The sequence below is a fragment of the Oscarella lobularis genome, chromosome 2 (assembly GCF_947507565.1).
Source record: "Oscarella lobularis chromosome 2, ooOscLobu1.1, whole genome shotgun sequence".
Taxonomy (NCBI): domain Eukaryota; kingdom Metazoa; phylum Porifera; class Homoscleromorpha; order Homosclerophorida; family Oscarellidae; genus Oscarella; species Oscarella lobularis.
The window spans coordinates 3512926-3534730 of NC_089176.1; the positions used below are offsets into that span (position 1 = coordinate 3512926).

The 21805-nt window shown below is 50.8% G+C and overlaps 4 protein-coding genes and 1 long non-coding RNA gene across 6 annotated transcripts; 2 read left to right on the plus strand and 3 right to left on the minus strand.

Moving 5' to 3' along the window:
* Window positions 1-15: 15 nt before the first annotated feature.
* LOC136183461 (leucine-rich repeat serine/threonine-protein kinase 1-like) lies at window positions 16-6010 on the plus strand. Of its 2 annotated transcripts, XM_065970116.1 has the most exons (11): window positions 16-57; window positions 110-221; window positions 278-394; window positions 458-595; window positions 650-787; window positions 844-3576; window positions 3626-3782; window positions 3835-3959; window positions 4013-4246; window positions 4306-5585; window positions 5642-6010. In XM_065970116.1, exons 1-11 carry the CDS (start codon window positions 20-22, stop codon window positions 5913-5915), a joined length of 5346 nt encoding a protein of 1781 aa, XP_065826188.1. In that variant the 5' UTR covers window positions 16-19; the 3' UTR covers window positions 5916-6010. The 2 variants fall into 2 exon arrangements, with proteins under 2 accessions (XP_065826188.1, XP_065826189.1); XM_065970117.1 differs by lacking the exons at window positions 16-57; window positions 110-221; window positions 278-394 and having other exon boundaries at window positions 549-595; window positions 650-676; window positions 738-787.
* On the minus strand, window positions 5934-7815 carry LOC136183466 (uncharacterized). The gene is made up of 5 exons (XM_065970121.1): window positions 7347-7815; window positions 7095-7271; window positions 6950-7036; window positions 6652-6901; window positions 5934-6599 (listed from the first exon to the last, which is right to left on the minus strand). The coding sequence occupies exons 1-5, from the start codon at window positions 7773-7775 to the stop codon at window positions 5995-5997; spliced, it is 1548 nt and encodes a 515-aa protein (XP_065826193.1). The 5' UTR covers window positions 7776-7815; the 3' UTR covers window positions 5934-5994.
* Window positions 7627-13301, plus strand: LOC136183464 (mitogen-activated protein kinase kinase kinase 1-like). Its single transcript, XM_065970119.1, has 17 exons — window positions 7627-7939; window positions 7990-8103; window positions 8162-8552; window positions 8654-8996; window positions 9053-9167; window positions 9235-9337; window positions 9470-9682; window positions 9736-9857; window positions 9918-10869; window positions 10922-11074; window positions 11125-11287; window positions 11342-11473; window positions 11532-11674; window positions 11726-11857; window positions 11913-12055; window positions 12120-12266; window positions 12597-13301. Exons 1-17 carry the CDS (start codon window positions 7779-7781, stop codon window positions 12628-12630), a joined length of 3561 nt encoding a protein of 1186 aa, XP_065826191.1. The 5' UTR covers window positions 7627-7778; the 3' UTR covers window positions 12631-13301.
* Window positions 13302-13465: 164 nt separating this feature from the next.
* LOC136183474 (uncharacterized) lies at window positions 13466-15412 on the minus strand. Its single transcript, XR_010669175.1, has 6 exons — window positions 15230-15412; window positions 15067-15164; window positions 13909-15016; window positions 13820-13854; window positions 13735-13774; window positions 13466-13680 (listed from the first exon to the last, which is right to left on the minus strand). It is a non-coding gene; the product is annotated as an uncharacterized lncRNA (long non-coding RNA).
* Window positions 15413-15478: 66 nt separating this feature from the next.
* LOC136183462 (intraflagellar transport protein 140 homolog) lies at window positions 15479-21769 on the minus strand. Its single transcript, XM_065970118.1, has 31 exons — window positions 21491-21769; window positions 21212-21433; window positions 21009-21130; window positions 20804-20958; window positions 20573-20748; window positions 20428-20516; window positions 20268-20374; window positions 20070-20218; window positions 19921-20013; window positions 19752-19862; window positions 19620-19698; window positions 19479-19570; window positions 19290-19423; window positions 19122-19239; window positions 18766-19071; window positions 18619-18703; window positions 18527-18570; window positions 18253-18467; window positions 18024-18201; window positions 17881-17964; window positions 17718-17824; window positions 17570-17665; window positions 17233-17509; window positions 17101-17174; window positions 16990-17044; window positions 16663-16936; window positions 16486-16607; window positions 16215-16427; window positions 15993-16159; window positions 15792-15933; window positions 15479-15739 (listed from the first exon to the last, which is right to left on the minus strand). The coding sequence occupies exons 1-31, from the start codon at window positions 21647-21649 to the stop codon at window positions 15527-15529; spliced, it is 4458 nt and encodes a 1485-aa protein (XP_065826190.1). The 5' UTR covers window positions 21650-21769; the 3' UTR covers window positions 15479-15526.
* Window positions 21770-21805: the final 36 nt, after the last annotated feature.

Here is a 21805-nt window from a genome sequence, read left to right on the forward strand (position 1 = left end):
CCTCAGTACGCACGCTACAATGTGGCGTGACTCTTCGCGAACGAAATTCAGAGATCGGTCAGGCATTTACTGGCACTTCTAAGCTTTCCTTCTGACGCTAGTTTGACAGATTTCGCTTCGACGTTTTCGGGTCTCCAAATGCGGGCAAATCGTCGCTAATTGAAGCCTTTCGCTCGTCGAACGACTACCGCGTGCTCTCAGAGCACCTAGACATAGAAATAGTACGAGCATATTGCACGAACGGGAAAGATAAGAAGTAGTGGCATTATCGTTGCAGCGCGAATCGAGTAGGCATCCCGCCTTTACCCACTGGCCCCTACGCCATCCCATCGCATTCGATAGCAAATTCATCAAAAGCAACTGCTTCGTTTTGGCGTGCGACTCGAATCGAAAGGTAGAGTAGAAATGACGTCAAAAATTAATTAAATTAGCAATCATTAATTAATTAATTACGTAGAGCACTGTCGTCGACGTCGCTGTCTTCATTCAGGAAATACGATCCGCCCAACCGGATGCGCCGATCATCGTGACGGGCCTGTCAACGAAGGAAGAGGAAGCGAAGGCGGAGAGAGAAGGAGACGGACAAGCCAAAATTGTAAGAGTGAAAATATCGAATAGTAATCAATTATAATTGATTAGTATTCGCTAGACGGAAGTCATTGGCAATGATTCGAACGTGATACTGTTCAACAAACTTTTCCCTCGAACGTCCCACAAGAGCTCCGTCTTTTTATTAGGAGCAGTAAAGGCAATGAAAGCGAGATCAGGCGAAGCCTGGCTAATAGAGGTAATATAAGGCCAAGCAAACTTCCTCACGCGAAAACAAGACATTGACTATCTTAGCTTCAATACCCGGCGTCGTTTTGGGCGAATGAACGCATCCTATTAATGATCGATCACGAATTCAATGCACTTGAACCGGAAGCGTGCGTCGAGAGCGCACTTCGCGGTCTCAACAATTCGCTCCAGCAGAAAGTCGACTCGTCGATCGACAAATACGTTCACATCGTCCGATTGCTCATCCAAAAGGGAGCGAGCATCCAATCGATCGGTTCCCTAGTAACCAAGTATCCGCTCGCCGTCGCTCACATCCTGTCGGCACTGAGAGCGAGAAAATCGAACGACGACGACGACGACGCCGCATCGGATCACTTCATCTTGAAGGGATCCCACTTGCCGAGTCTCCCGCGCGACGTCATCGACGTCGTACGCTCCAACGACGTTCGTCGAATCGACGTATCGGACAACGCCATCGAATCGCTTCCCGTTCAACTATTCCAATTGCCGAACGTCCAGTGGATCAACGCGGCGAATAATCGACTCGTCGACGTGCCGTCGCCAAGCGAGTGGCGCTGCGGTCGACTGGCGACGCTGAACTTGAACGACAATTTGCTGACGGGCGTCGAACCGATGAACGCTCTGAAGTCGGTCTACGAACTCTCGATTAAGCCGTTTATGCAGGCGGCGCGACGCGCGCTTCATTCGCTCAGCGGTAGTCAGGTGTTTCAGCCGCTCGAGCAGCGCAGCGCCGATCGCGATTGCCTTCGCCACTTGGCGCGACTCGCCAACGTGAAACTCGTCGGAAATCGACTACAGATGCTGCCCGAGTGGGTGACGCGTTTGCCCGATCTCAAGTCCATCGATTTGCGTTGCAACGCGTCGCTCGTCGCTCTTCCGCCCCAACTCGTTCAATTCTCCAAGGACATCATCTCGATCAACGTCGACGGACTCGAGCTCATTTGCCCGCCCATGTGCGAAGTGCGACGCGGCACCGGTCACGTGCGCTGCTATCTCAACAGTCAATTGCGAAACGCGTCGCTCTACAGTCACATTCAATTGATGCTCGTCGGTCGATGTGCCGTCGGCAAGACGACGCTTCTGCGACGACTCCAAAGCAGTCGACTCGTCAATCGGCATCAGCGAAACGTGTCGACCGTCGGCGTCGACATGGCGACGTTTTCCTATCGGCCCAACGTCGGCGCTCGAAGCGTCACGTTCAACGCGCTCGATTTCGCCGGTCAGGAGGACTACTATGCGACTCATCAATGTTTCTTTAGGAAATCGGCTATCTATATGGCTCTGGTTGATTTACGCGTGGACGCGCCTGTCGGAGTCGGCGGTCTCGCGCCCTGGCTACTCAGCATACAAGCGTGCGCTCCCGGCGCCTGCGTGCTCATTGTCGGAACGCACGTGGATTTAATCGAAGCGGCTGACGACGTCATAAAAGACTATAGAACGGAAATCGAGTCGCGATTCTATCTCGACGCCGATTCGAGCGTCGCCGCCCGTCACGGCATGCCGCGCGTCGTCGATTTCGTCGCGGTGAGTTCGGTGACGGGCGTCGGCGTTCGCGCGCTAAAACGACGTCTCTACGACGCCGCCTTTACCGTTCCATTTCCGGGTTGCGAGTTGCCGTTTCTCGACATTCCCGTGCCCGGATGTCTCATCTTCATTCGCGACTGTCTCCAGGGAAAGGCGATCAATATGCGACGCGACGGCGCGGCGCCCGTTCTGACGCGCGCCGAATTTGAGGACTTCGTTCGTCGTCATCCGAAGAACGACATCGCCGACGAACGCGAACTCGGTCAGGCGACGCGCTTTCTTCACGAACTCGGCGTCGTGCTTCACTACGAGACGGCGACGAACGATCTGCAAAATCTCTACTTCATCGACGTTCAATTTCTCAGCGCCGCCATGGCCTGTGTCATCACGTCGCCCGAACGTCGTCTCGTCAAGCACGGAATTCTCGACGACGCGGCGCTGCCCGTTCTCTTCAAAGGCCACGTGCCGTCGACGCTTCAACGTCACGTGATGCAGCTCATGGAAGCGTTCGAAGTCGTCGTCGCGCTTGACGGCGCTCGTACGCGCTTTCTCGTGCCGTCCATGTTGCCCGTCAAGAAACCCGATCTCGATCCCGACGGCACGTGCCGGTGCGTGCGTCGAATCTATTTGCTTTCTTACGTTCCCGTCGGTTTCTGGAGTCGACTCATATCGCGATTGGTTATATTCACGCAGGCGCTCGGGCACGCTCTGACGGCGGCGACGGGCGACGAAGGCGGCGCTCAATTGGAGTTCGACGGAAGTCACTGGCTTTGTTGGCAACGGGGCTTCCGCGTTCGATTCGTCGACGACGATTCCTACGTCGTTGTCGAAGAATTTGACGTCGATCGATCGATTTTGGTGACGGTCGGCGGAATGTCGCGGGAGGCTCGCGCTCGACGACTCGTCGCCGTCGTGCAGAACGTCGATACGCTTATCGAGGAATTTTATCCCGGTTTGTGTCAGGAACCGTGCGTCGCGACGAAATTGGTGCCGTGTCCCAAGTGCGCGGCGGCAGTTTGCGACGACGTTCGCGACGATCGCATTCATCGTTTCGTCGTCGACGATTTGATTGAGATTTCGAAGCGGGAAGACGACGTCGTCTGCGAGGGCACGTGCTCGTCGACGATCGATCTCGCCGATCTCGTGCCGGACGTTGCGTTGCTCGATTTGCCGGAGGACCTGCGTCTCGACACGTTTCAACTGCAGTTGAATCCAAGCGACGACAATTGCTTGGGAGAGGGCGGATTCGGAAAGGTATTGAATACCAATAAAAAATCCTTAAATACGATTCCTTCCTTTTAAGGTTTATCGAGCTGTGTACAGAGGCAGAAACGTCGCTTTGAAGCTGTTCAACGTGGACGCCGCCGCCGAAGAGGATTACCGCATGATGTATCAGGAATTGCGTAGTGAAGTACATATTCTCAGTAGGCTTGATCATCCTTCAATTGTCAAGCTCAAAGGTGAGTGTAGAATAGACAAGTTTTAACATTGCTATAGTACCTCTTTCTTCAGGCGTTTGTCGTCGGCCCCTGTGCGTTGCATTGGAGCTTGCCCCAGCCGGAAGTTTGAACGGCATTCTCAAGGAACGACGCGGAGTGGGTCTGGAGTCGCTCGTCGCTCAGCAGGTGGCAATTCAAGTGAGCCGGACGACAATTGTTTTTTTTTCTTCCTTAGTTTGTCGTACTCGCAGATTATTTCCGCGATTGCCTATTTGCACTCGCTCACGATCATCTATCGCGATCTGAAGCCGCACAACGTTCTCGTCTGGTCGCTCGATCTCCAATCGGGCGTTCGCGTCAAGTTGGCCGACTACGGCATTGCGAGATTTTCGTCCGCCGCCGGGCTCAAGCAGATGACGGGAACCGAAGCCTACATGGCGCCGGAGATGTGGAAAACGAGCGGGCAAGCGACGTACGACGAAAAAGTGAGGCACACGTGCTTGGAAGGGTTTTTCCTTTTTTTTGAATGACTCCCTTTCAATAGATTGACATTTATTCCTTCGGTTTGGTTTTCTTTGAAATCGTCACCGGGCTCAACGCCTTTTGGCAATTTGACAGTCGATGGGATATGATTACGGCGGTGAGCGACGGATTTCGCCCGTCTATTGACGACGCACTGAAGTCACGATTGCCAAAAGACGAAAATTCGACTTCTCTTCACTCGAGAGCGAGACCAGACTCCAGCGTCGCTGATCCACACCAACGATGGCATCCCCTGTTCTGCGTCAAAATGCCGGCGCGGAGAAGTCGCGGTTTCACGGTCAAAGAGGAACCAGAAAAAGACGTTAGTCTCGACTCTAGAAAAGACAGCGGCTCCGTCTCCTTGGATACGGTGCAGTGCAAAATATCGTACGCTCGGAAGCAAGAGCTATTCGCCTCCGCCGACAGCGGCTTTCACGCGGGCAACGAAAACCGAGTCATCGGCTCTATTGAACTCGAGGAGACCGTGCTGTGTCAGCCGTACGTGCAGAATCTACTCAACGCCTGCCTTTCCGTCAATCCCGCCGACCGTCCAACGGCTTCAGACTTGATAAAAAATCTCACCATCTACCCGACCGTTTATTCAGCGTCGTCATCGTCGTCTCGATTAGACGCGCTCGGTCTTCGTCGTGCCATTCCCGTCGCCGACGGGACGGCACTCCTGTTCGGCGATCGACGAATTTCTATCGTCAGTGGCGACGAAAAGGGCGACGATCTTTTGCACGTCGACGTCGTTCCCTTCGAAGACGACGGCGGTTCGTCGAGATTTTCGTGCGTCGCCGTTATCGACGATTCGCTTTGGATCGGCTATTCCGATTTGTCGTCGTGCGCCGTCGCCGCTTACGACGTTTCTACCTTTGAATTGACGTCGAGTCTCGCCGTGTCGAGCGTGCCGCTCTCCTTTGCGAAGTGGAACGACGGCGTCGTCGTCGGTTTCGACGACGGTCGTCTAATGGGAATTCGTCGATCGTCCGATCTCGGAACGCTGTCGTCGTGCGCGGAGGGAATCCTCGACGACGGCCCGATCGTCTCGCTTTATGCTAACGACGACGTTTTGATCGCCGCCCGCGGAACGAGTCTCGTTCGTCTGCACGTCGATTCGTTGACGGAAATCGACCGGTGGCCGGTCGAGCAGAAGAGTCGCACTGACGAGGCAATACTGGCGGACATTGTGCCGTGCGATCGCGGCATTTGGACGCGTCTCGTTCGAGGCATCGACGTTAAACTGTGGAACGTGACGACGGGGAAAATCGGGCAATGCTTGCGTCGCATAACCGAGATCAGGTAAGATTCTAATTCGATAAAGAAAACGTTTACTTGACGTTCTCGCGGGGCAACAGTGCGGACGACGTCGATATGTACATAACGTCGTTGACGTGCGCCAATGGTGCTCTGTGGGTGGGAATGAGTTCCGGCTGGATCAGCGTCTATGACGTGCCCACGGGAGCGGCGATTGCTAGTTCCAATGTCTATGGGTTCGTCGACCTTCTCGTCGAATGTCGTTTCTCGTTTGTCTCCTCCTCCTCCTCTCGCTCGTCGATGCTAAGCTTAGGAAAGATGAGACGAGACGGTGGCGTGGAAACGGTGTTTTCTGTCTGGTCGACCGTTTGCTAAGGTTTTTCAATACGGATTTTTTTATTTTCTACTTTTCCTATTTTCTACTTTTCCTGTTTTATTTTCTACGTTTATTTCATTATTTCTTTCTCTTAGATCTGGCGCTTATCGCTTTTCCCCTTACGGAAATGCTGTCGAGATCGACGAAACTGCGACGACTTGGAACGGACGCCGTCGGCTGTCGTCGCGCTTGCAGAATGCGATAGATGACAAGAGACGACGATGACGACGATAACGGCGGCGACGGCGACGCGTTGCTCTCGTCCGCGTGCCGTAGCGTCGACTTCTCGTTGCGAAATGGTTCTAAATTGGTGAGGGGTACGGATGCCGTCTGGCGACGTGAGATCGACGACAATGACGACGATGACGGAATGCTCACTGCAACTGGTGATCGGAATTTTCGACGTCGATCGAGGTCAGGACGGCTAAGTTTGTGTCCTCGCATTCCTTTTGGAGCTTGTTTTCCGTCCTCTTTTGTTTTCCACGCTGGAGCGACTACGGACATTGTTGCATCTTGCTTTTTGGTATCCTCCTTCTCCTGCTTCGATTTCGCCTCCTTTCGTCGCTTCAGAATGGTTTCGACGATCGAGTCAACGCTCGTTAGGGATTCGCTAGCACTGACGCGAGCTTCTTCCGTTGGGGATGCTGCTAGCCCGAGACTTTCCAACAAAACGGTTGGTATTGCTGCAAGAGAAACAAATTCATTCGTCGCTACAATGTAGGATTGATTATTTACACAAATCGCGCTCATCATCCCGTTCTTCCTCTTTGCTCATATCTGAAGCGACAGCAGCGTCCGTTTGATTTGGTTCTTCCCTGATTTTGCTCAATATGACCGTCTTTTTGAGTAGATGGAAACGCCAAGGACGAACGCCTGTTATCTTGACGCTAATGTGCCGCCCGGAAAACCACCGTCTGGATGGAATCCAAGTAAGGTCTTGAACCAAGTCGAATTTCATCACAAATTCTCCATCTTTCAGCGTGGGCTAATAACAAAAAAATATTTAGAGTTTTCGTTAGAATGGGCGTCCTACCGAAACACTATTGTAGGCTCGCGAGGTTTTTCTTTCGTCACTCAAGTCCGTCATGAGGACATCGAATTGCCACTTGTCCAACGGCGGCTAGAACGATACGACACGCATTGAACCTCGCCTCGGTGAGAGGCTATCCTACTAGTACGTTTGTCTCCTTTTCACAACTCAAAATTATTTTCATAGTAGCCTCCTCCCACTTTAGATCCGCATTGACATCCGCTGTAAGGAGCTTTGATTCGTCGCTCTGATCAACGGGCCTTTGCTGCTGCACTGACGTCGTTTTCTGTTTTCCTCGGCGAGGCGTCGGCAGTATGATCTTCGCCTGCAAAAGTCGATCGTTCAGATGCAATGCAAAATTATTCGTTCATAAGAATGCATTTGCATTCGATCAGCTCACCCCTTGCACGCTGAGCTCGTCTTCCCAGCAGAGTGGCACGGGACCGGACGCGGGCGACGAGGAGCGCGGTCGGCGAACATCCAAAACGGAAGTTCGTGCGTTTACGTGCAAGAGAAGTTCGTTGTACGGATCGTCCAATTTGTCCCAATTCGGCTGACGAACGGCGCCGTTGATGCCTACTCGTGCTTCGCCTCCCTTGCCGAAGTATCCTTCGAGATCGAAACTACTCGTCGACGCGCTAAACTCGCCCCGGTGACTCGTCGCCGCGGGAGCTCGAGGACTCGGCGACGACGTCATCGAGCGAAGTCGTCGTTTCGTCTCTTTGCGATTTTGCAGCGTTTGGCACATGAACTGATACTGCTCAAAACTGCTGCGACGATCGGCGTATCGAGCGGAAAGTGGACGACGTCGCTGTCGATCGTCGTCCATCGTATGTTTGCGACACGCCCCTTGGCAATAGTCACTTCCTGTTTACGGTCGAGCTTATTTATTGGCAACGTGCAGAGCGCATGCCTAAGTCGAATGGCTGATGCGAAGGAAGGAAAGAAGCAGCGGTTGAAACAGCCGCGGGACGAGCCCGGCGAAGAGAAACGGTAGAAACAACCGCGCTAACATCGCTCGCTTCAAGATCCCTCGCTTTTAGACGCCCTACAGGAAAAGCGGCTAACCGCCGAGCTAAAACAACCCAGGCAAAGGAAGAAGAGCCGAAAAACGGCATCGCAAAGACAGAAACACGCCGACCGCTACCGGCAAGAAAGTCGAACACCTAAAAAAAGGCTCTAAAACACCTTTTTTTCGATTCCATAGGCAAGCAGCCCCGTCCCAAAAGCAAAATCCTCCCTTAGCAGCAGCGCGGATCTTTCAACAACGGAAACGTCGCCGTCGTCGACGCCGAGTCCGCGCGATCGCATCGTCGCCGGCGAAAAATCGCGCACAGTTCAGCTTCCGTTCACCGAAGACCTGCGACGAAAGAAAGTCGAAAACGTGATGAAGGCCCGGCTGTATTTTCTCCAGAAAACGGGTCCGACGTCGTTCAGCGTCGGCGGCGACTCGCCCGAGCACAAATATCGGGTGAACGTGGGACCGCAGACGTGCAGTTGCGGTCGAGGACCCCATTGCGTTCACGTACTCTTTGTCATGCTGCGCGTTCTTCAAATGTCGCTGAATCATCCTCTACTTTGGAGCAAGAGTCTCAAGAACTACGAGGTAATAAAAATAAAAATTAATTACTTAAATAATTAGGTTAATTAATAATTGACGTTTGATAGAATTGTATTCACAACGGTACTTCCGTGTTTTTTTTATAGGTGGAAGGTCTGTTGGCGCAGTTCCAAGCGCGACGAACTCGAATGCGCAGTCGATCCTCGAGTTGTTCCGGTTCGCTGAGTCGACACGACTCGGGTTTTAACAAAGGCGAAGACGACGGAAAGCAGGCGGGCAGCGGCGGAAGTCAAAACATCTCGTTGACGTCATCGGGCGAATCGTTGAACGACGGCGACGAGGTGGCGGCGAAGGAGGAGAAAGACGGCATGGAAGTCGGCGACGAAGACGTCTGTCCCATTTGCTTGTTGGAAATGGTCGACGGCGAAAGTCTGACAATTTGCCGCGACGGATGCAACAATTCGCTTCATCATCACTGCATGGCAATATGTAAGGAGAAGAAATAGGGACTCAATTCTTTTTTCCTTTATTGATTTGTTTTTCAGGGGCTCAGGAGCGCAATCGCCTGCTGGAGCCGGTTACGTGTCCGTTATGTCTCAAAGTTTGGCACGCAAACGTGCCGCCAGCGTCGCCGCCTCAAGTCGTAAATCCCCACGCAAGGTGAGTGCACTGAGTGACCGCGAAAGAGAGAGAGAAAAGAATATACCATGCGGCTTCTTTTTGTCAGAATGTTGTCGCCGTTTTCGACTGTACGTCAGGGCAACGTTCGTCTGCCCACAGTTGATCCCCTGTCAGAGGAAAGCATAGGAGAATACGCCGAATGGATTAAGGTATCCCTCGTCTAAGCGATTTTATGTACATAAAATTCAGAGTACCCTCTTTACATGGTAATAAGCATTACGCTTATACTGTGTATTCCTACGAAGAGAGGATGTCTGTACATTCTTTTCTTGTCTTGCCAGGTTTTTGGTAAGCCTCTCGTCGCCTGTCTTTTATCTAATCAATGGCCTGTGCGCGAGACGGCGTTGAATCGGCTTGCTCAGGACGTCGTTGCGATGCTATTGAGAGGCAACGCGAACGACGGATTGTCGGTGGAAACGATCGTGCGCACGTGTTGTCTCATTGTGACTCACTGCTGCAGTGACCCGGTTTTCAAAGTCTACGTTGCCGCACTCGTAAGAAAAGTCGAAGTATCCGCATTTTATGAAAAAGGGGGTTTGAATGGCAGAACGTATTGCACGCCATATTGACGACCGTTTCTCATTCGAGCGACGGCAGAACGGCCTTTCTGCAAGACTACCTCAAACCCGTCATCATAGCAATTATTATCAAAGCGGCGGACCATAATCAGTATGTCTAGTAAAAGCAGCTTCTTTAATTAATTAATTAATTAATTTTCTTTTTTTCTAGGAGAACATCTACTCGAAGTCTCGCCGTTCTCAAAGAACTGTGCAAGTGCTGCGGTGACGAAGCCGCCACCACAACGGACAGCGCGTCGTCGTCATCGTCAACAGGCAGCGTAAGCTTCGTCTTATCATGCGCTCTTGATCAAGACGCGGGTGGCGGCGGTCAACGATGGCAGTGGTGGCAAGGCCGTCTCGTTCTTCTCGACATGCTCCTCAGCGAATTCCCAGCCTCGTTTAAACTCCCGCCGCTCGACGGCGACGACACCGGCGGCGCCGATCTCCTCGCCATGGCGACGTACACCCGACTGTGGATGGTAATGAATTTCGCCGCGACGGCGACCAATTTCCAGCATATGCGCGTGAGTAAAATGGCTCGACGCGTTTTCGTTCGTGCCGCGCGCTTCGGCGCGCACATCGAAGACGTTCTGCGTCGAATGCGAGATCTCGTCGCTACGCTCCAGGAAGCGCATCGGACGACGCTCTCGCGTCGTCTTTCCATGCTCGCGACGGCGGCGTCGAGCGACGATATCGTCACGGCGAATCCGGCCGCGTCGAGATTGACGGCGGCCGACGCTTCGCCGCTTATGCCGTCGACGCCCGTCGGCGAACAAGAATTTTCATTTCGGCTCGATGCCGGCGACGAAGGGGGTGTTCGCACGGCTCCCGTCATCGCAGTTTCTCGTCACGATTCCGGCGTCGAGGCGGAAACGGCGCATTCGTTTCCGTCGTTGTCGACGGCGACGACGCACGAATCCGAAACGAATCAAATGTCGAGAATTTCGTCGCTGGCGTCCGTCGTCGTTCGCAGCGGCGACGGTCCGTGCAAGGACATGGACGCCGACGAGGCGGAAGCCGTCGTGCAGGCAATGGAATCGTCGCAGGCGGAGCAAAATTTGCCGGTTCTTAGCGGTCTCGCTCCGCCGGACGAACTGGTGACGGTGCACATACAGAACGACGTCAGTCTTCTCGTTCGATTATCACTACAGTCTCTTGAACTTTCTATTTTAGGTTGACGGTTCGCCGTGCGATCGTAACGACGGGAGTAATTTGTACATGGAAGGCATACATTGGAGGAAGGGGCCGCTGATTGGGACGGGCGCGTTTTGTACCGTCTTTCAAGCGAGAGATATTAAGAGTGGCGGGCTCATGGCTCTTAAACAGGTAAGAGTTTTTTATTTATAGGGAAAATGTTTTGACACGTACTATTGCAGGTGTCCTTCTGTCGGAACACGCAAAGCGAGCAGGAGGCCGTTATGGCGGCTATCACGGAGGAAATTGCTATGATGGGCCGGCTTGATAATCCTCACATAATTCGCTGTCTCGGCGCGACACGTCAGGAGAGTCACTTCAACATTTTTTCCGAGTGGATGCCAGGTGACTTATAGAGTGCCTTTGTCTGTAGTCGCGTGCATTATTTTTTTTACGAAGGCGGATCGTTGGCTTCTCTGCTCGCCAAGTACGGTCGCTTTGAAGAGGACGTCGTTCAATCCTACCTGCGTCAGCTTCTCAGAGCAACCGCATATCTGCACGATATGCGGGTCATTCACCGCGATATCAAAGGTGCTTGTCTCTTCCGCGACAGCCTCTATAAATTCTATTGCTAATAATCTTTCCCCAGGTGCTAATTTATTGGTTGACTCCACGGGCCAGCACGTGCGTCTTTGCGACTTTGGCACTGCCGCGCGGCTCGCTACTCAGCAAACAATGGCCGGAGAATTTCAGGGGAGCCTAATAGGGACAGTGGCGTTTATGGCTCCTGAGGTACACTTTGTTGTGTAGGAAAATTATTGGGTCACTTCTTTTTGTCTCTAGGTTTTGCGCGGCGAAACGTATGGACGCAGCTGTGACGTGTGGAGTATTGGATGCACCATTATAGAAATGACGACGGCGAAACCGCCTTGGGGGGCTGCTGACGTCACAAATCACTTGGCATTGATATTTCGAGTAAGATTTATTAATTGTAAGAAACGCTTTCTCTTATAGTAGTTCTGTTATTTAGATTGCAAGTGCCAATGGTCCTCCGCCCATTCCGGAACTGGAAAATCCGGCTCTAAGGGACTTACTTTTGCGCTGCCTGGAAGTGAAGCCGTCTGATAGGCCAACGGCATCTGATTTGCTTGGACATCCTTTGTACAGAAAGTGGTAAACAGAAATATAATAAAAATAAATTGTATTGATTTTTGCTTTATTCCATCTTTCCGCGCAGCAGCTCCGCGCAGCAACTTTTATCCAGCAGCCTCCCGGATAAAGACTTTGTGTCATCGCAGCGCTTGCGTCTCTTGCGTTCGCATTTCGCCGAATCGCTGGTCTCTTCCTCTTCGCATAATATTTTGGAGACAAGCAGCCGTTGCTGGTAAGCCACTTGCGTCAACCGAGGTCCCTAGACACCCTTCCTCTTCCACCTCGCTTACAAACATCGCTCGTCGTCGTTCCTGTCTCACCAGCAAACCATTACGAACTGTAGTTTCTTCGCGAACGACGCGAAATTGGCGGTAGCACCGCAAGCGTTGTCGAAAGCGGGGCGCGCCGAGTTTCCTATTCGATCTCCGTTAGCTCATGTTTACAGCGCGATTTCTCTCGCCTCTCCGATTCCTAATTTTTTCTTTATAAGATAACGACGGGGATATGTTGTCGGTTTGACCTCCAGCGCTAATTTTTTCTAATATTGACACTTTTCGTATAGGATTTCATGCGGCTTTGTCCCGAAGCTCCATTGAAGATTAAGTGGACGAAGAGGTTGACCTACCATGTGGTCCCAACGTCCTCGGCAGGACGGGTGGTCCATCTGCCGGACCACGGAGATTGTGACTTTGCTCTATAAGGAGCAATCTCCTAAACTGCCTGTATGCCTCCTGTGGTATGAGGCAATAACGTCTAAACGGCCACCTCTCCTGGGCAGGCCACGCTTATGCGCGGCCACGAGCAGAAAAACTGCCCACTATAACGGCGTGTATCTTTGAATGGAGGCTACTATCATTTATTGGTAGTCTCTGTTGGAGAATGGCGCCTATATCAAATTTTGTGCCTGCATGCGTCTACAGAGGACGGTAGCAGGCACACATCAGCTGTAAAGACTGCAGTCTCAGTCTCGCCATCCATCTTCAATGAATTATATCTGGTAAGCGGATTTATTGCCTTGTATTTGGTTAAGTGTCTTTTTAGGAGTGGGGTCCTGAGCATGACCCCGTCATTAAAAACTGCTCCATCAGGGGTCCTGGGCAAGACCCCGTCATCAAAAACTGCCTGGCAGGGGGTCCTGGGCATGACCCCGTCACCAAAAACTGTCTGGTGAGGGTCCTTGGCATGACCCGTCAAAACTGCCTATGCATGAAAACGCGAGGGAACAGTCTATGCTTTATTTCCAATTTATTAAATAAATCAACTGTCTCTCCCTCATCTACATCTTCAAGCAGTTTTTGATGACGGGGTCTTGCTCAGGACCCCGGTTGAAAGCAGATTTTATGACGGGTCATGCTTAGGACCCCAACTCCTAAAAAACGAACATCAATATATGACAACAGTGCTTTGATATAAGACTACCTCGTCGTCCTCCAGCAGCAGAATCGCATCGCGGCGCCGAACGTATACCACCCGCGCAGACGTAACGACAAACGGCGAGTTCAGTTACGCGAATTAGCGCGAGCGAGAGACACGTGGCAATGCTCATAACGAGTGGGTGCGCCTAGCTATTAATTAAACTGTAAAAAATTTAAAAAACACTTGATACATAAGCTTCCTTCTTTGTTTTCGTCTCAGGCATCTCAACACTGCAAAAAAAGAAACTGATTTTGGCTATAAGATCACAAACTTCGCCGTCGCACCTTTAGGTGATTTTCCTCATCACAAGATTTTCGTCCATTCCTGGAAAAAAGAATCACCATGAGCACTCTCAACGTATTACTTCACCTTCCAAAATGAACGTAAAATTTGCTTCTAGATCACTAGAAAGAAGTATCGCCATAATTATTGACAATTAATTATTTATACATGCTTACCGTTGACTTTTCAGATGAAAAATGCATTGGCCTAAAATCTGAATTAATAAATAAAAATGAAATCTACTCTACATCCAAAAGAACCTACAGATTACCTCAACATCCATTGACCTAAATGGCGAATTAGCTATTTGAGAAATCATGACACTAAATTACCTCACAATCCATTGACCTAAAATCTGTGAAATTAAAAAATAAAAACCTACTAAACTACCTAAAAGGCAACACATACATGTACATGTGATAAAAACCTAGATTCACCTCAAAATCCATTGATCTAAATAACGGATTAGCTACGTGAGAAACAATGGCGCCTAAATTACCTCAAAAATCCATTGACCTAAAACCTGCGAATAAAATAAAAACCTACTGGACTACCAGAAACCTGTGAATAAAATAAAAACCTACTAGACTACCCTAAAAGAGCAAAGCCATTTGACAATAAACCTAGATTACCTCAAAGTCCATTGACCTAAAACCCTAACTAAATAAAAAAAACCTATTCTACACCTAAAAGAAAACCAAACACGAAAACAAATAGCACCTAGATTACCTCAAAATCCATTGACCTAAAATATGCCTATATTCTAATCAACCTAGATTACCTCAAAATCCATTGAAAATGGTCTAAAGCACGTGGCGGCTGCTAGCTAAGCACGAAGGGGAAGGAGCTACAAGCCTGCTACAGAATCCGCCCTACCCTACTAGCAGCCGCCGACTAAACCCTAATGCAAGGGAGAGGACCCGTGCAAACTAACGTAGTGATGCAAACCGAGCACGTGAGGGAGATCGCCATTACATTATACCGATTTGTTGTCCCGCTACACTCTCTGCAACGTACACACGTGGGCTTCATGCGCTGCCATGACACCCGCCCTCACTCGCGAACCCCAACCCGCCCTCGATTACACGTTCGGAAACCAGACCTAATGGTTAGACTGACGGAAATTTTCTATGCTCGCGAGCGTGGGCAGTGGCACGCCAGGCAATCCGACCCGTGTACGTCACAGAGAGCCTCGCCCCCTATGTGCACGCCTACTCCGCAAGGGCCCCAATGGGAAACCTGGTCGTTCGTTGTCTTCATCAAGAAGGCCTCTGTCGCATTGCTCTAAAGAGTGACATTGGTTAGCGAATCGCGTAGGGGTGTTGCTTACGTACCTATGCGCATTTGGCGCAGCGCCCTGAACCCCACGCGATGGGAGCGTGACGCCACGTGCTATATTTTCCTTTTTTGCGCCTCGCGAAACCGGAGGCTTCTAGAAAACAGACAAATGATTAGAATTTGAGGTAACTCGGGTGGATGCCACGCAGGATTGCTCACCGGCGAGCGGATGCGCGATGAAGTTGAGACGCGCGCGGGGCTGTCCTCTCGACTCGAGCAATTCCTGCGACACTGTCCTTCAGAGGGCCGGTTGGCATTGCACGATCTCACGACGCCGCGCCAAGCGCCATCTCGCGTAGAAACGCTGCTGCCTGGCGAGTCGTCTGGTGTTGGTGAAAAAAATCACACCTAGGTGCTACCCGTATGCAGTAGCGCGCGACTAGCGCGGGCTCGCGCGGAGGAAAAACGCACAGTTTCAGCATAAAAATATAACCATTACCCTTGCACTGTTAAAAGTTATCCACTATCAGAATCAATCGCTTCGCCATTGTATAACTCCTCATCCACTTCGTCGTCGTCATCTTCGCGTGTAGTCGCCTCAGCGCCCATTCCCCGACCGAGAGGAACTCCGAGAGCTCGGTGCACGCCTTCAACAACTTTCAAATTAACAAAAAACGCCATGTTAAGATTGGGAATTTTCCGACGCATTTCCTCCATAAGAGAATAAGCCTATGGCGCAGTAGAAATGAGACGAATCAGACGACTTTCCACCCTCACATACCTGCTTATAGTTTTCTTCGCTGGCATAGTGCTCGATAACAAATCCATACACGTCGCCAAGCCGAACGGCCGTCTCCAAGTCGGGTTCATCGAGAAGAAGCTGACATTGCTTGACCGCCTCGTTCGGATCGTCTTCGTACATTCTAGGAGATAGAAACTCTTTTTTTAAAAAAAGTCTTTTGAGATGAGGTCTCATCCGTACCTCCGAACTTGGACGAATTTTTTTAGGAGAACAACGCGTTGGCGCAGAAAGGCAACTTTCGCTTCCTGATCGCTGGGATTCTTCGATTTCGCTTTGGACATGCATTTGAGAGCTTCGTTGAGAGCCCCCAACGCCTTGTCGTAGTTCTGATAGCTATCGATCTCGACCTAGAAGAGAATCGCGAGTTCACGCTGGCTTTTTGTTTCGATTTCAAGCGCTCACCTGAGCACAGGCGTCGTAAAATCCGGAAAGTGCTTCCAGCGCCTTTCCTTTGGTGTAAAACGATATGATGTGCTTCATGATTTCCGGATCCTTTCGCCACTCCTGCTGCTGGAGATAATTCGCCGCCATGACGAAAATCTCTCTCTGTCGAGAAACGTTCGCAAAGAAAATAATCTTCTCTGTATCTCGCGACTTCAAGAGCGCCTTCATCGCCTAAAAGATCGATGTTTATAACGAAGTGGGTTTTTTTTTCCCGGTGAGGCCAAGCTACCTTTAATTTGTTTCCCGCTTGAGTGTACTTTTTCGTTGCTAAATGGTAGGCTCCCTGTTTGAGACAACAGTCTGCCATGCGTTCGAGCAACTTTGTCCTGTACTCGTGTTCAGCCTTATTGTCTAATCGAAGGACGCGTCGCGACAAAGACACTTTCCTCGCCTTGCCTGCCCTTACCTTTGTTCGCTTTCGGCGGCGTCATTCTTTCGGCGATCTCCTCGCTGATTGGAACGTTATGCGCGACGCAGACGTCCAACGCTTCGTGGTGCTTTCGCGCGGTAACGAGCAAATCGACGGCTTTCTCGAATTGATTGTGCTCGAGAAAGAAACGGGCGCAACGATCCAACACGTTCGGATCCGTGCTCTCGTCCAAGTCGTCGGCCATCGTTTGAAGGGCGGTGAACTGTTGCAAGTCGAAGGCGAGCTGCATCGCTCTTCCGACTTTACCCGCCTAGAAAACAAAGAAAAAACTAGATTTCGAGGAGAGAACGCGACGTCACTTGCTTTGTGGTAGAGCAAGATGGCCTTGTCCTGCATATCTGGCTGTGCTTCATAATAGCTACGACAAAAAACGATATTATTAACTAAGCCCTTATAACTCTAAGGTTTTCTTACGTTGCTGCATCCAGCATGTCCCTTGCGCTGCCTTGTAAAGCCAAACCCATCAGCTCGTGCGCGTATCCGTGCTCCTAGAAAAAAAATCGATGCAACGCCACGCTCGCTATTTTTCCCTGCGCACGTATATACCTTCGCCAATTTGATGGCGTTCGTCAAGCACTGGGCCTTGGAGTAGAACTCTATCGCATCTCTTACTTGATCCATTGTCTCGAGCTGACGAGCGAGATGATAGCACGCGGCTCGATCGCCGCTTTCGGTCGCCACTTCTTTCGCCTGATCGATTCGGCTCATGTAGCAGCAGACGCGAACGATCGACATGTAGTCTTGAGCGGCTTCGTAGAACTGCAAGGCGCCGTCCATTTCGCCGGTACTTTCTAAATACTGAGCCCACCACTTGCGAAGGGAGCTACGAAAAAAAAACGCGCTTGCACAATCTAATACCGCTATATAATACGCGTCGCCGTACCGATCTTTGGATTTCATGACGTACGCTTCGAGATCGCCGGGATCGTCGTAGAGAAGACGAGGCACTTCAGTGCGATGCGTGCCAGATTTCTCGTACCTAATAAAATACAAATAGTATTTTGGGTCTCTTAATTATTCATTGTACTCACGCGTTGACGGCTGTTCCCAAGTCGCCCAAGCCTTCCGAGTGGCGAGCAAAGTTATAATAGGTTGTTCTCAAGTGAATTCGATCCTGACTTTCGCCGACTTGAACCGCCTAGAAAAGTCAGAATTTCAAAGGTTCATCTCATCACGGCGAATATCCATAGTTACCTTGACCCACTCGCCAGACGCCTGATAAAATTTCGCCAAAATGTCAAATCGTTTGCAATTTCTATACAATTGTTCCGCTTCTTCCTAACGGGGAGAAAAAAAAACATTTCGTAGGTTCGTCGCCTCTCCGTCGCTGAACGGACCTTCATTCCCAGCTGGACGGCGAGCATGGCGACGCGCGCGTCGAGCTCCGGTTCCTTCATCGCTTCGCGCAGAGCGCGAGCGCCGCGCGCGTGACCCATGTTCCCGAGGCAAACGAACGCGACGTCGAGTTGCTTCGACTTGACGCACATGCGAGCCATATTCTCCCACACCGTTTCACTAGAAAAATTAAAAAGGGGAAAGGTACAATAATAGCGGACTCTCGCTCACCTCTTGATGAGTTTTATGGCCTTAAACGCTTCGTCCATGTTTCCGATCGTCATGAAATAGGAGAAGTCCATCATCGCCGTTCGAGCGCTCGCGTCGCTGTCCTCCAGCCCGACGAAGTCTCTCATCGTTCGCTTGGAAATCATGCGACGCTGAGTCAGAGCGTCGTCGGGGGCGAGTCCGTCGACGGGGGTGGAAGGATCGGTCTCTTGGGCTGGCTACAATGAGGAGCATAGGCGTAGAGCGAGGACTTGGGAGCCCCTCCAAACTGACTTACTTTCTTACAGAAGTAAAAGTACGGCGCATCAATAGCAAGCAAAGCTAGATAAACAATTCAAAAAATAATTAATTAATTAAATCCAAATTTACCTGTATGCTTGCTTGAATCGAGAGGAAAGCTATCCTGGACGAGAATCCCGTGCTCAGCAGTCGCAAAGAGCGATACAACGTTAGCCTAAAAGAAAAAAAACAGAGACGCGTGAACGAACGCACCGTAGCGCAACAGAATAATCCCACCAAATCGACTATTTTCTGCTTCTTATCCGCTTCGTTCAAGAGACGCGTCCTGCTCCGGCCGCGTCGCTCCGTCGGCAGCGTTTCGCAGACGAGAAGTCGAGCGTCGTTCTCGTCCCAGTGGAGCGAGCTGGGATACTGATTGCATATGGGATCCAGGGGACCGGCGATGCTTTGTCCGCCCGCGCCGCCGACGGTGCCGGCGCCGTCGTCGCAACTGCCCGTTAGAAAATCGAACGACAGAACGACGTCCGCTTCGATGTCCCACACGAAAACTTTCGTCGACGGCAACGATTTTAAATTCTCAATCTAAATTAAAAATTTGACGTCATAAGCATTTTTCGTCTCTTCTGCTGTACCTGATTGGCTAGAAAGGCGATGCGATTTCCAGCCGCGTTGCATCGAAGAGCGACCAATCCGACGAAATTTGGGACGTATTCGCGCAAGTTCTTGGGCGTGTAGTGGGGCCTCGCTTCACTGCGTGAGAATTAGAGACAACGCCCGTCTTTTTATCTACACACACGTACCGTTTCGCTATGTCCCACATTTTGATGATCCCGTTTGTCGTTCCAACTGCCAGCAGCGACTTGGCGGCGGCGACGTTCAAAGCGACGGGCGCGCCTTCCATTTCGACGAACTGAAGCGATTGTTTAATGATGCCCTAGGGTTACGCACTCAATAACAATAGCGACGTCAAAAAAATTTGTCAAACGAACCTGAAAATTTCGAATTTGAATCTTGTCTCCTTCTATGCTATAGAGAGTTTGCTCGTTGACGACAATACTCATGGATTCGCAACTGAACGCTCCTGAGGTTTATAATAATAACGCTATTTGGAGATTTCTTTCTTTGCTCACCGGCTGTTCTAATCATGGGCTTGTCTTGCGGAACTTCATAGACGACAATTTTTTTGCCGTTCCAAACCGTCGTGTGATCCTAATTAATTAATAATTAATGTATTAGTTACTCGTTCTCTTTTTCTCTCTCGCCTTTGTGACGTAAATGCCTTTGACGTGAATATCCGTTTTTAAATTGTGAACGACGCCCGTTGTTAGGCACTCGATTAGGAGCTGACTCGGAGCCACTTGAATAGCGGAAACCTGAATCCGAGTCGCCGTTGTCCCCCCACACGCGAGAATTGACACTGGTGGACCGAACCTGATTTCGAAAATGCGAATTCATCACATTTTCACTCAATATCTGCACGCCCAGCGTCGAATTGATGGCTACCAAATTCTTCGCGCCACCGCACTGGAAAGACATAGAGATAAAATCGTCAATACCTTTTTCCCTCTATAGAAACGTACTCTGATTTGAAGCACGGAGCCTTCCACTTGACTCGGAGCCAACGCTTCCCAATTGGAGGCCCCGTCGCCCGTCTTTCCGCTCTCGAACGACGGTCCCTTGTGCTGCCACATGACGACGTGACCCATATTCGTTCCAGCAGCGAGGATCCCTATATATAGAAAAAATATACGAACCCCTATAATCGGAATCTAGAGTACCTTTGGAGGAGTTGTAGCTGACGCATTGGACGACTTCCTGCGTCTCGATTCCCGGCAATCCCGTCACCGTCAAAGCATAGATATCTTCCGTCTCCAAATCCCACATCCTTAGTTTCCAAATCATCACAAGATTTAGACTCTCGCAAAAAAAAATGCTGACCTTAGAATGTTCTCGTTTGCTGACGTCACCAGACAGCCGCGCGACGTCCACGCGACGTCGCTCGCGAAGGATCGTCCGCCCAGTTTTATCTAACATAGCCCAATGTCTCAAGGACTCGGAATGCTTCTTATTAGTGACTCTCTACTTCTGATATGAGTGAAAGGGATCCGCCCGGCGATATTGCATGCTGGCTGAGCATCATCGTGTCCGTCAGAACGACGAGGATGTCTTTTTCGTTTCGCAATAGAAGCGCTTTTATCGGATCGCTCACTCTGAGCACTTCGGTGCAATCCCCTTCGTCGTTTGCCATGTAGACGACTCCTTGAGGATGCGAATTAGCAATAGAAGATAGAGCAAATATATAGTGTGCTCTCACCACTTGCTCCGCCATAGAAGAATGACATGGAGTCGGATATTTCTGTTCTGCCTTTCAAGAGAGGCAGTTTGGCCGCCTTGGCTCTGCTGCTGAATGAGAAAGCGGCTTCATCGCCCGGTGCTACTTTCTTGGTCAACTCAGACACAGGAGCAGAACTGGGAAATCAATAGAAAGTGAAGTGAAACGAACAAGTCTGTTTTCTTACTCTTGAGCTTTGATTGCTCGTATGACACAGTGTGTCAAGGCGCCCTTTCCAACGTACTGCTGCATGGGAACAGCCCGGAGTTGACCCTTAGAATCAACCCTCCACACACAGCACATACCATCCTAAGTCAAAATAAAGTGAGCAAAAAAATACAAACAATAGTTCAATAATTATTGAATCAAAATTATAATTTTTTTTCTTACCTCGTCCAGTGAGACGAGTCTGTGCCCGTTGGGATGCCAGTCGAGGCGTAAGACGGCTCTCCGATGAACGGCGACGATTTCGTCGAGCTGACGATCGTGATCGTTCCACGCCGTAATTTCGCCGTTTTCCCATCCGGCGACGAGCGTGCGTCGCTTGGGATGCCACGCCAGCGACGTGACGGGATGGGCGCGTTGCAGCGACGAACCGTCGACGTGTTCGCCCTTCGGAAAAGAGAAATTTGCATTACGGGACATTCTTGCGAGGTTCTACGTTCGCACTTCGTCCAAATAGAGATTCACTGCGCCTTCGACGTCGCCGCTAGATCGTTCGTGTCGCGACGCGACGGCGAGAATCGCCTGGTTGCTGTGCCATGCGATATTGATCGCCGTTCCGGCGCCGGGTGGCGATTCGATCTTGTGATCGAAGTAGACGGCCATTCGGAGGTGGCTACCGCTTCAGCGGCGAGAGATGCGTTCGTGACGCGTTTGGGAAAGTTGTCGTGGCGTCGAGATGCGGACGTTCGCGACGAGCTGTCACGAAAACCGCTTGGTGTTGGCAGGAAGATAGCGCGCGTGTATTCGCTCGTCGTTTCC

What these genes read in the sequence shown, in the direction of transcription:
- LOC136183461 (XM_065970116.1), top strand. Translation starts at nt 20, where the DNA reads ATGTGGCGTGACTCTTCGCGAACGAAATTCAGAGATCG. An exon ending in AAGCGACGTACGACGAAAAA is followed by an intron (nt 4,247 to 4,305) that starts GTGAGGCACACG and finishes CCCTTTCAATAG; the next exon opens with ATTGACATTTATTCCTTCGG. An exon ending in CGTCGCATAACCGAGATCAG is followed by an intron (nt 5,586 to 5,641) that starts GTAAGATTCTAA and finishes GCGGGGCAACAG; the next exon opens with TGCGGACGACGTCGATATGT.
- LOC136183466 (XM_065970121.1), bottom strand. Translation starts at nt 7,775, where the DNA reads ATGGACGACGATCGACAGCGACGTCGTCCACTTTCCGCTCGATACGCC. An exon ending in GAGCCTACAATAGTGTTTCG is followed by an intron (nt 6,902 to 6,949) that starts GTAGGACGCCCA and finishes TTTTGTTATTAG; the next exon opens with CCCACGCTGAAAGATGGAGA. An exon ending in GGATGATGAGCGCGATTTGT is followed by an intron (nt 6,600 to 6,651) that starts GTAAATAATCAA and finishes TTTCTCTTGCAG; the next exon opens with CAATACCAACCGTTTTGTTG.
- LOC136183464 (XM_065970119.1), top strand. Translation starts at nt 7,779, where the DNA reads ATGTTTGCGACACGCCCCTTGGCAATAGTCACTTCCTGTTTACGGTCG. An exon ending in AGAGTCTCAAGAACTACGAG is followed by an intron (nt 8,553 to 8,653) that starts GTAATAAAAATA and finishes TTTTTTTTATAG; the next exon opens with GTGGAAGGTCTGTTGGCGCA. An exon ending in TGGCGTTTATGGCTCCTGAG is followed by an intron (nt 11,675 to 11,725) that starts GTACACTTTGTT and finishes TTTTGTCTCTAG; the next exon opens with GTTTTGCGCGGCGAAACGTA.
- LOC136183462 (XM_065970118.1), bottom strand. Translation starts at nt 21,649, where the DNA reads ATGGCCGTCTACTTCGATCACAAGATCGAATCGCCACCCGGCGCCGGA. An exon ending in ATTCGCATTTTCGAAATCAG is followed by an intron (nt 19,863 to 19,920) that starts GTTCGGTCCACC and finishes ACTCGGATTCAG; the next exon opens with GTTTCCGCTATTCAAGTGGC. An exon ending in TTGGGAACAGCCGTCAACGC is followed by an intron (nt 17,666 to 17,717) that starts GTGAGTACAATG and finishes GTATTTTATTAG; the next exon opens with GTACGAGAAATCTGGCACGC.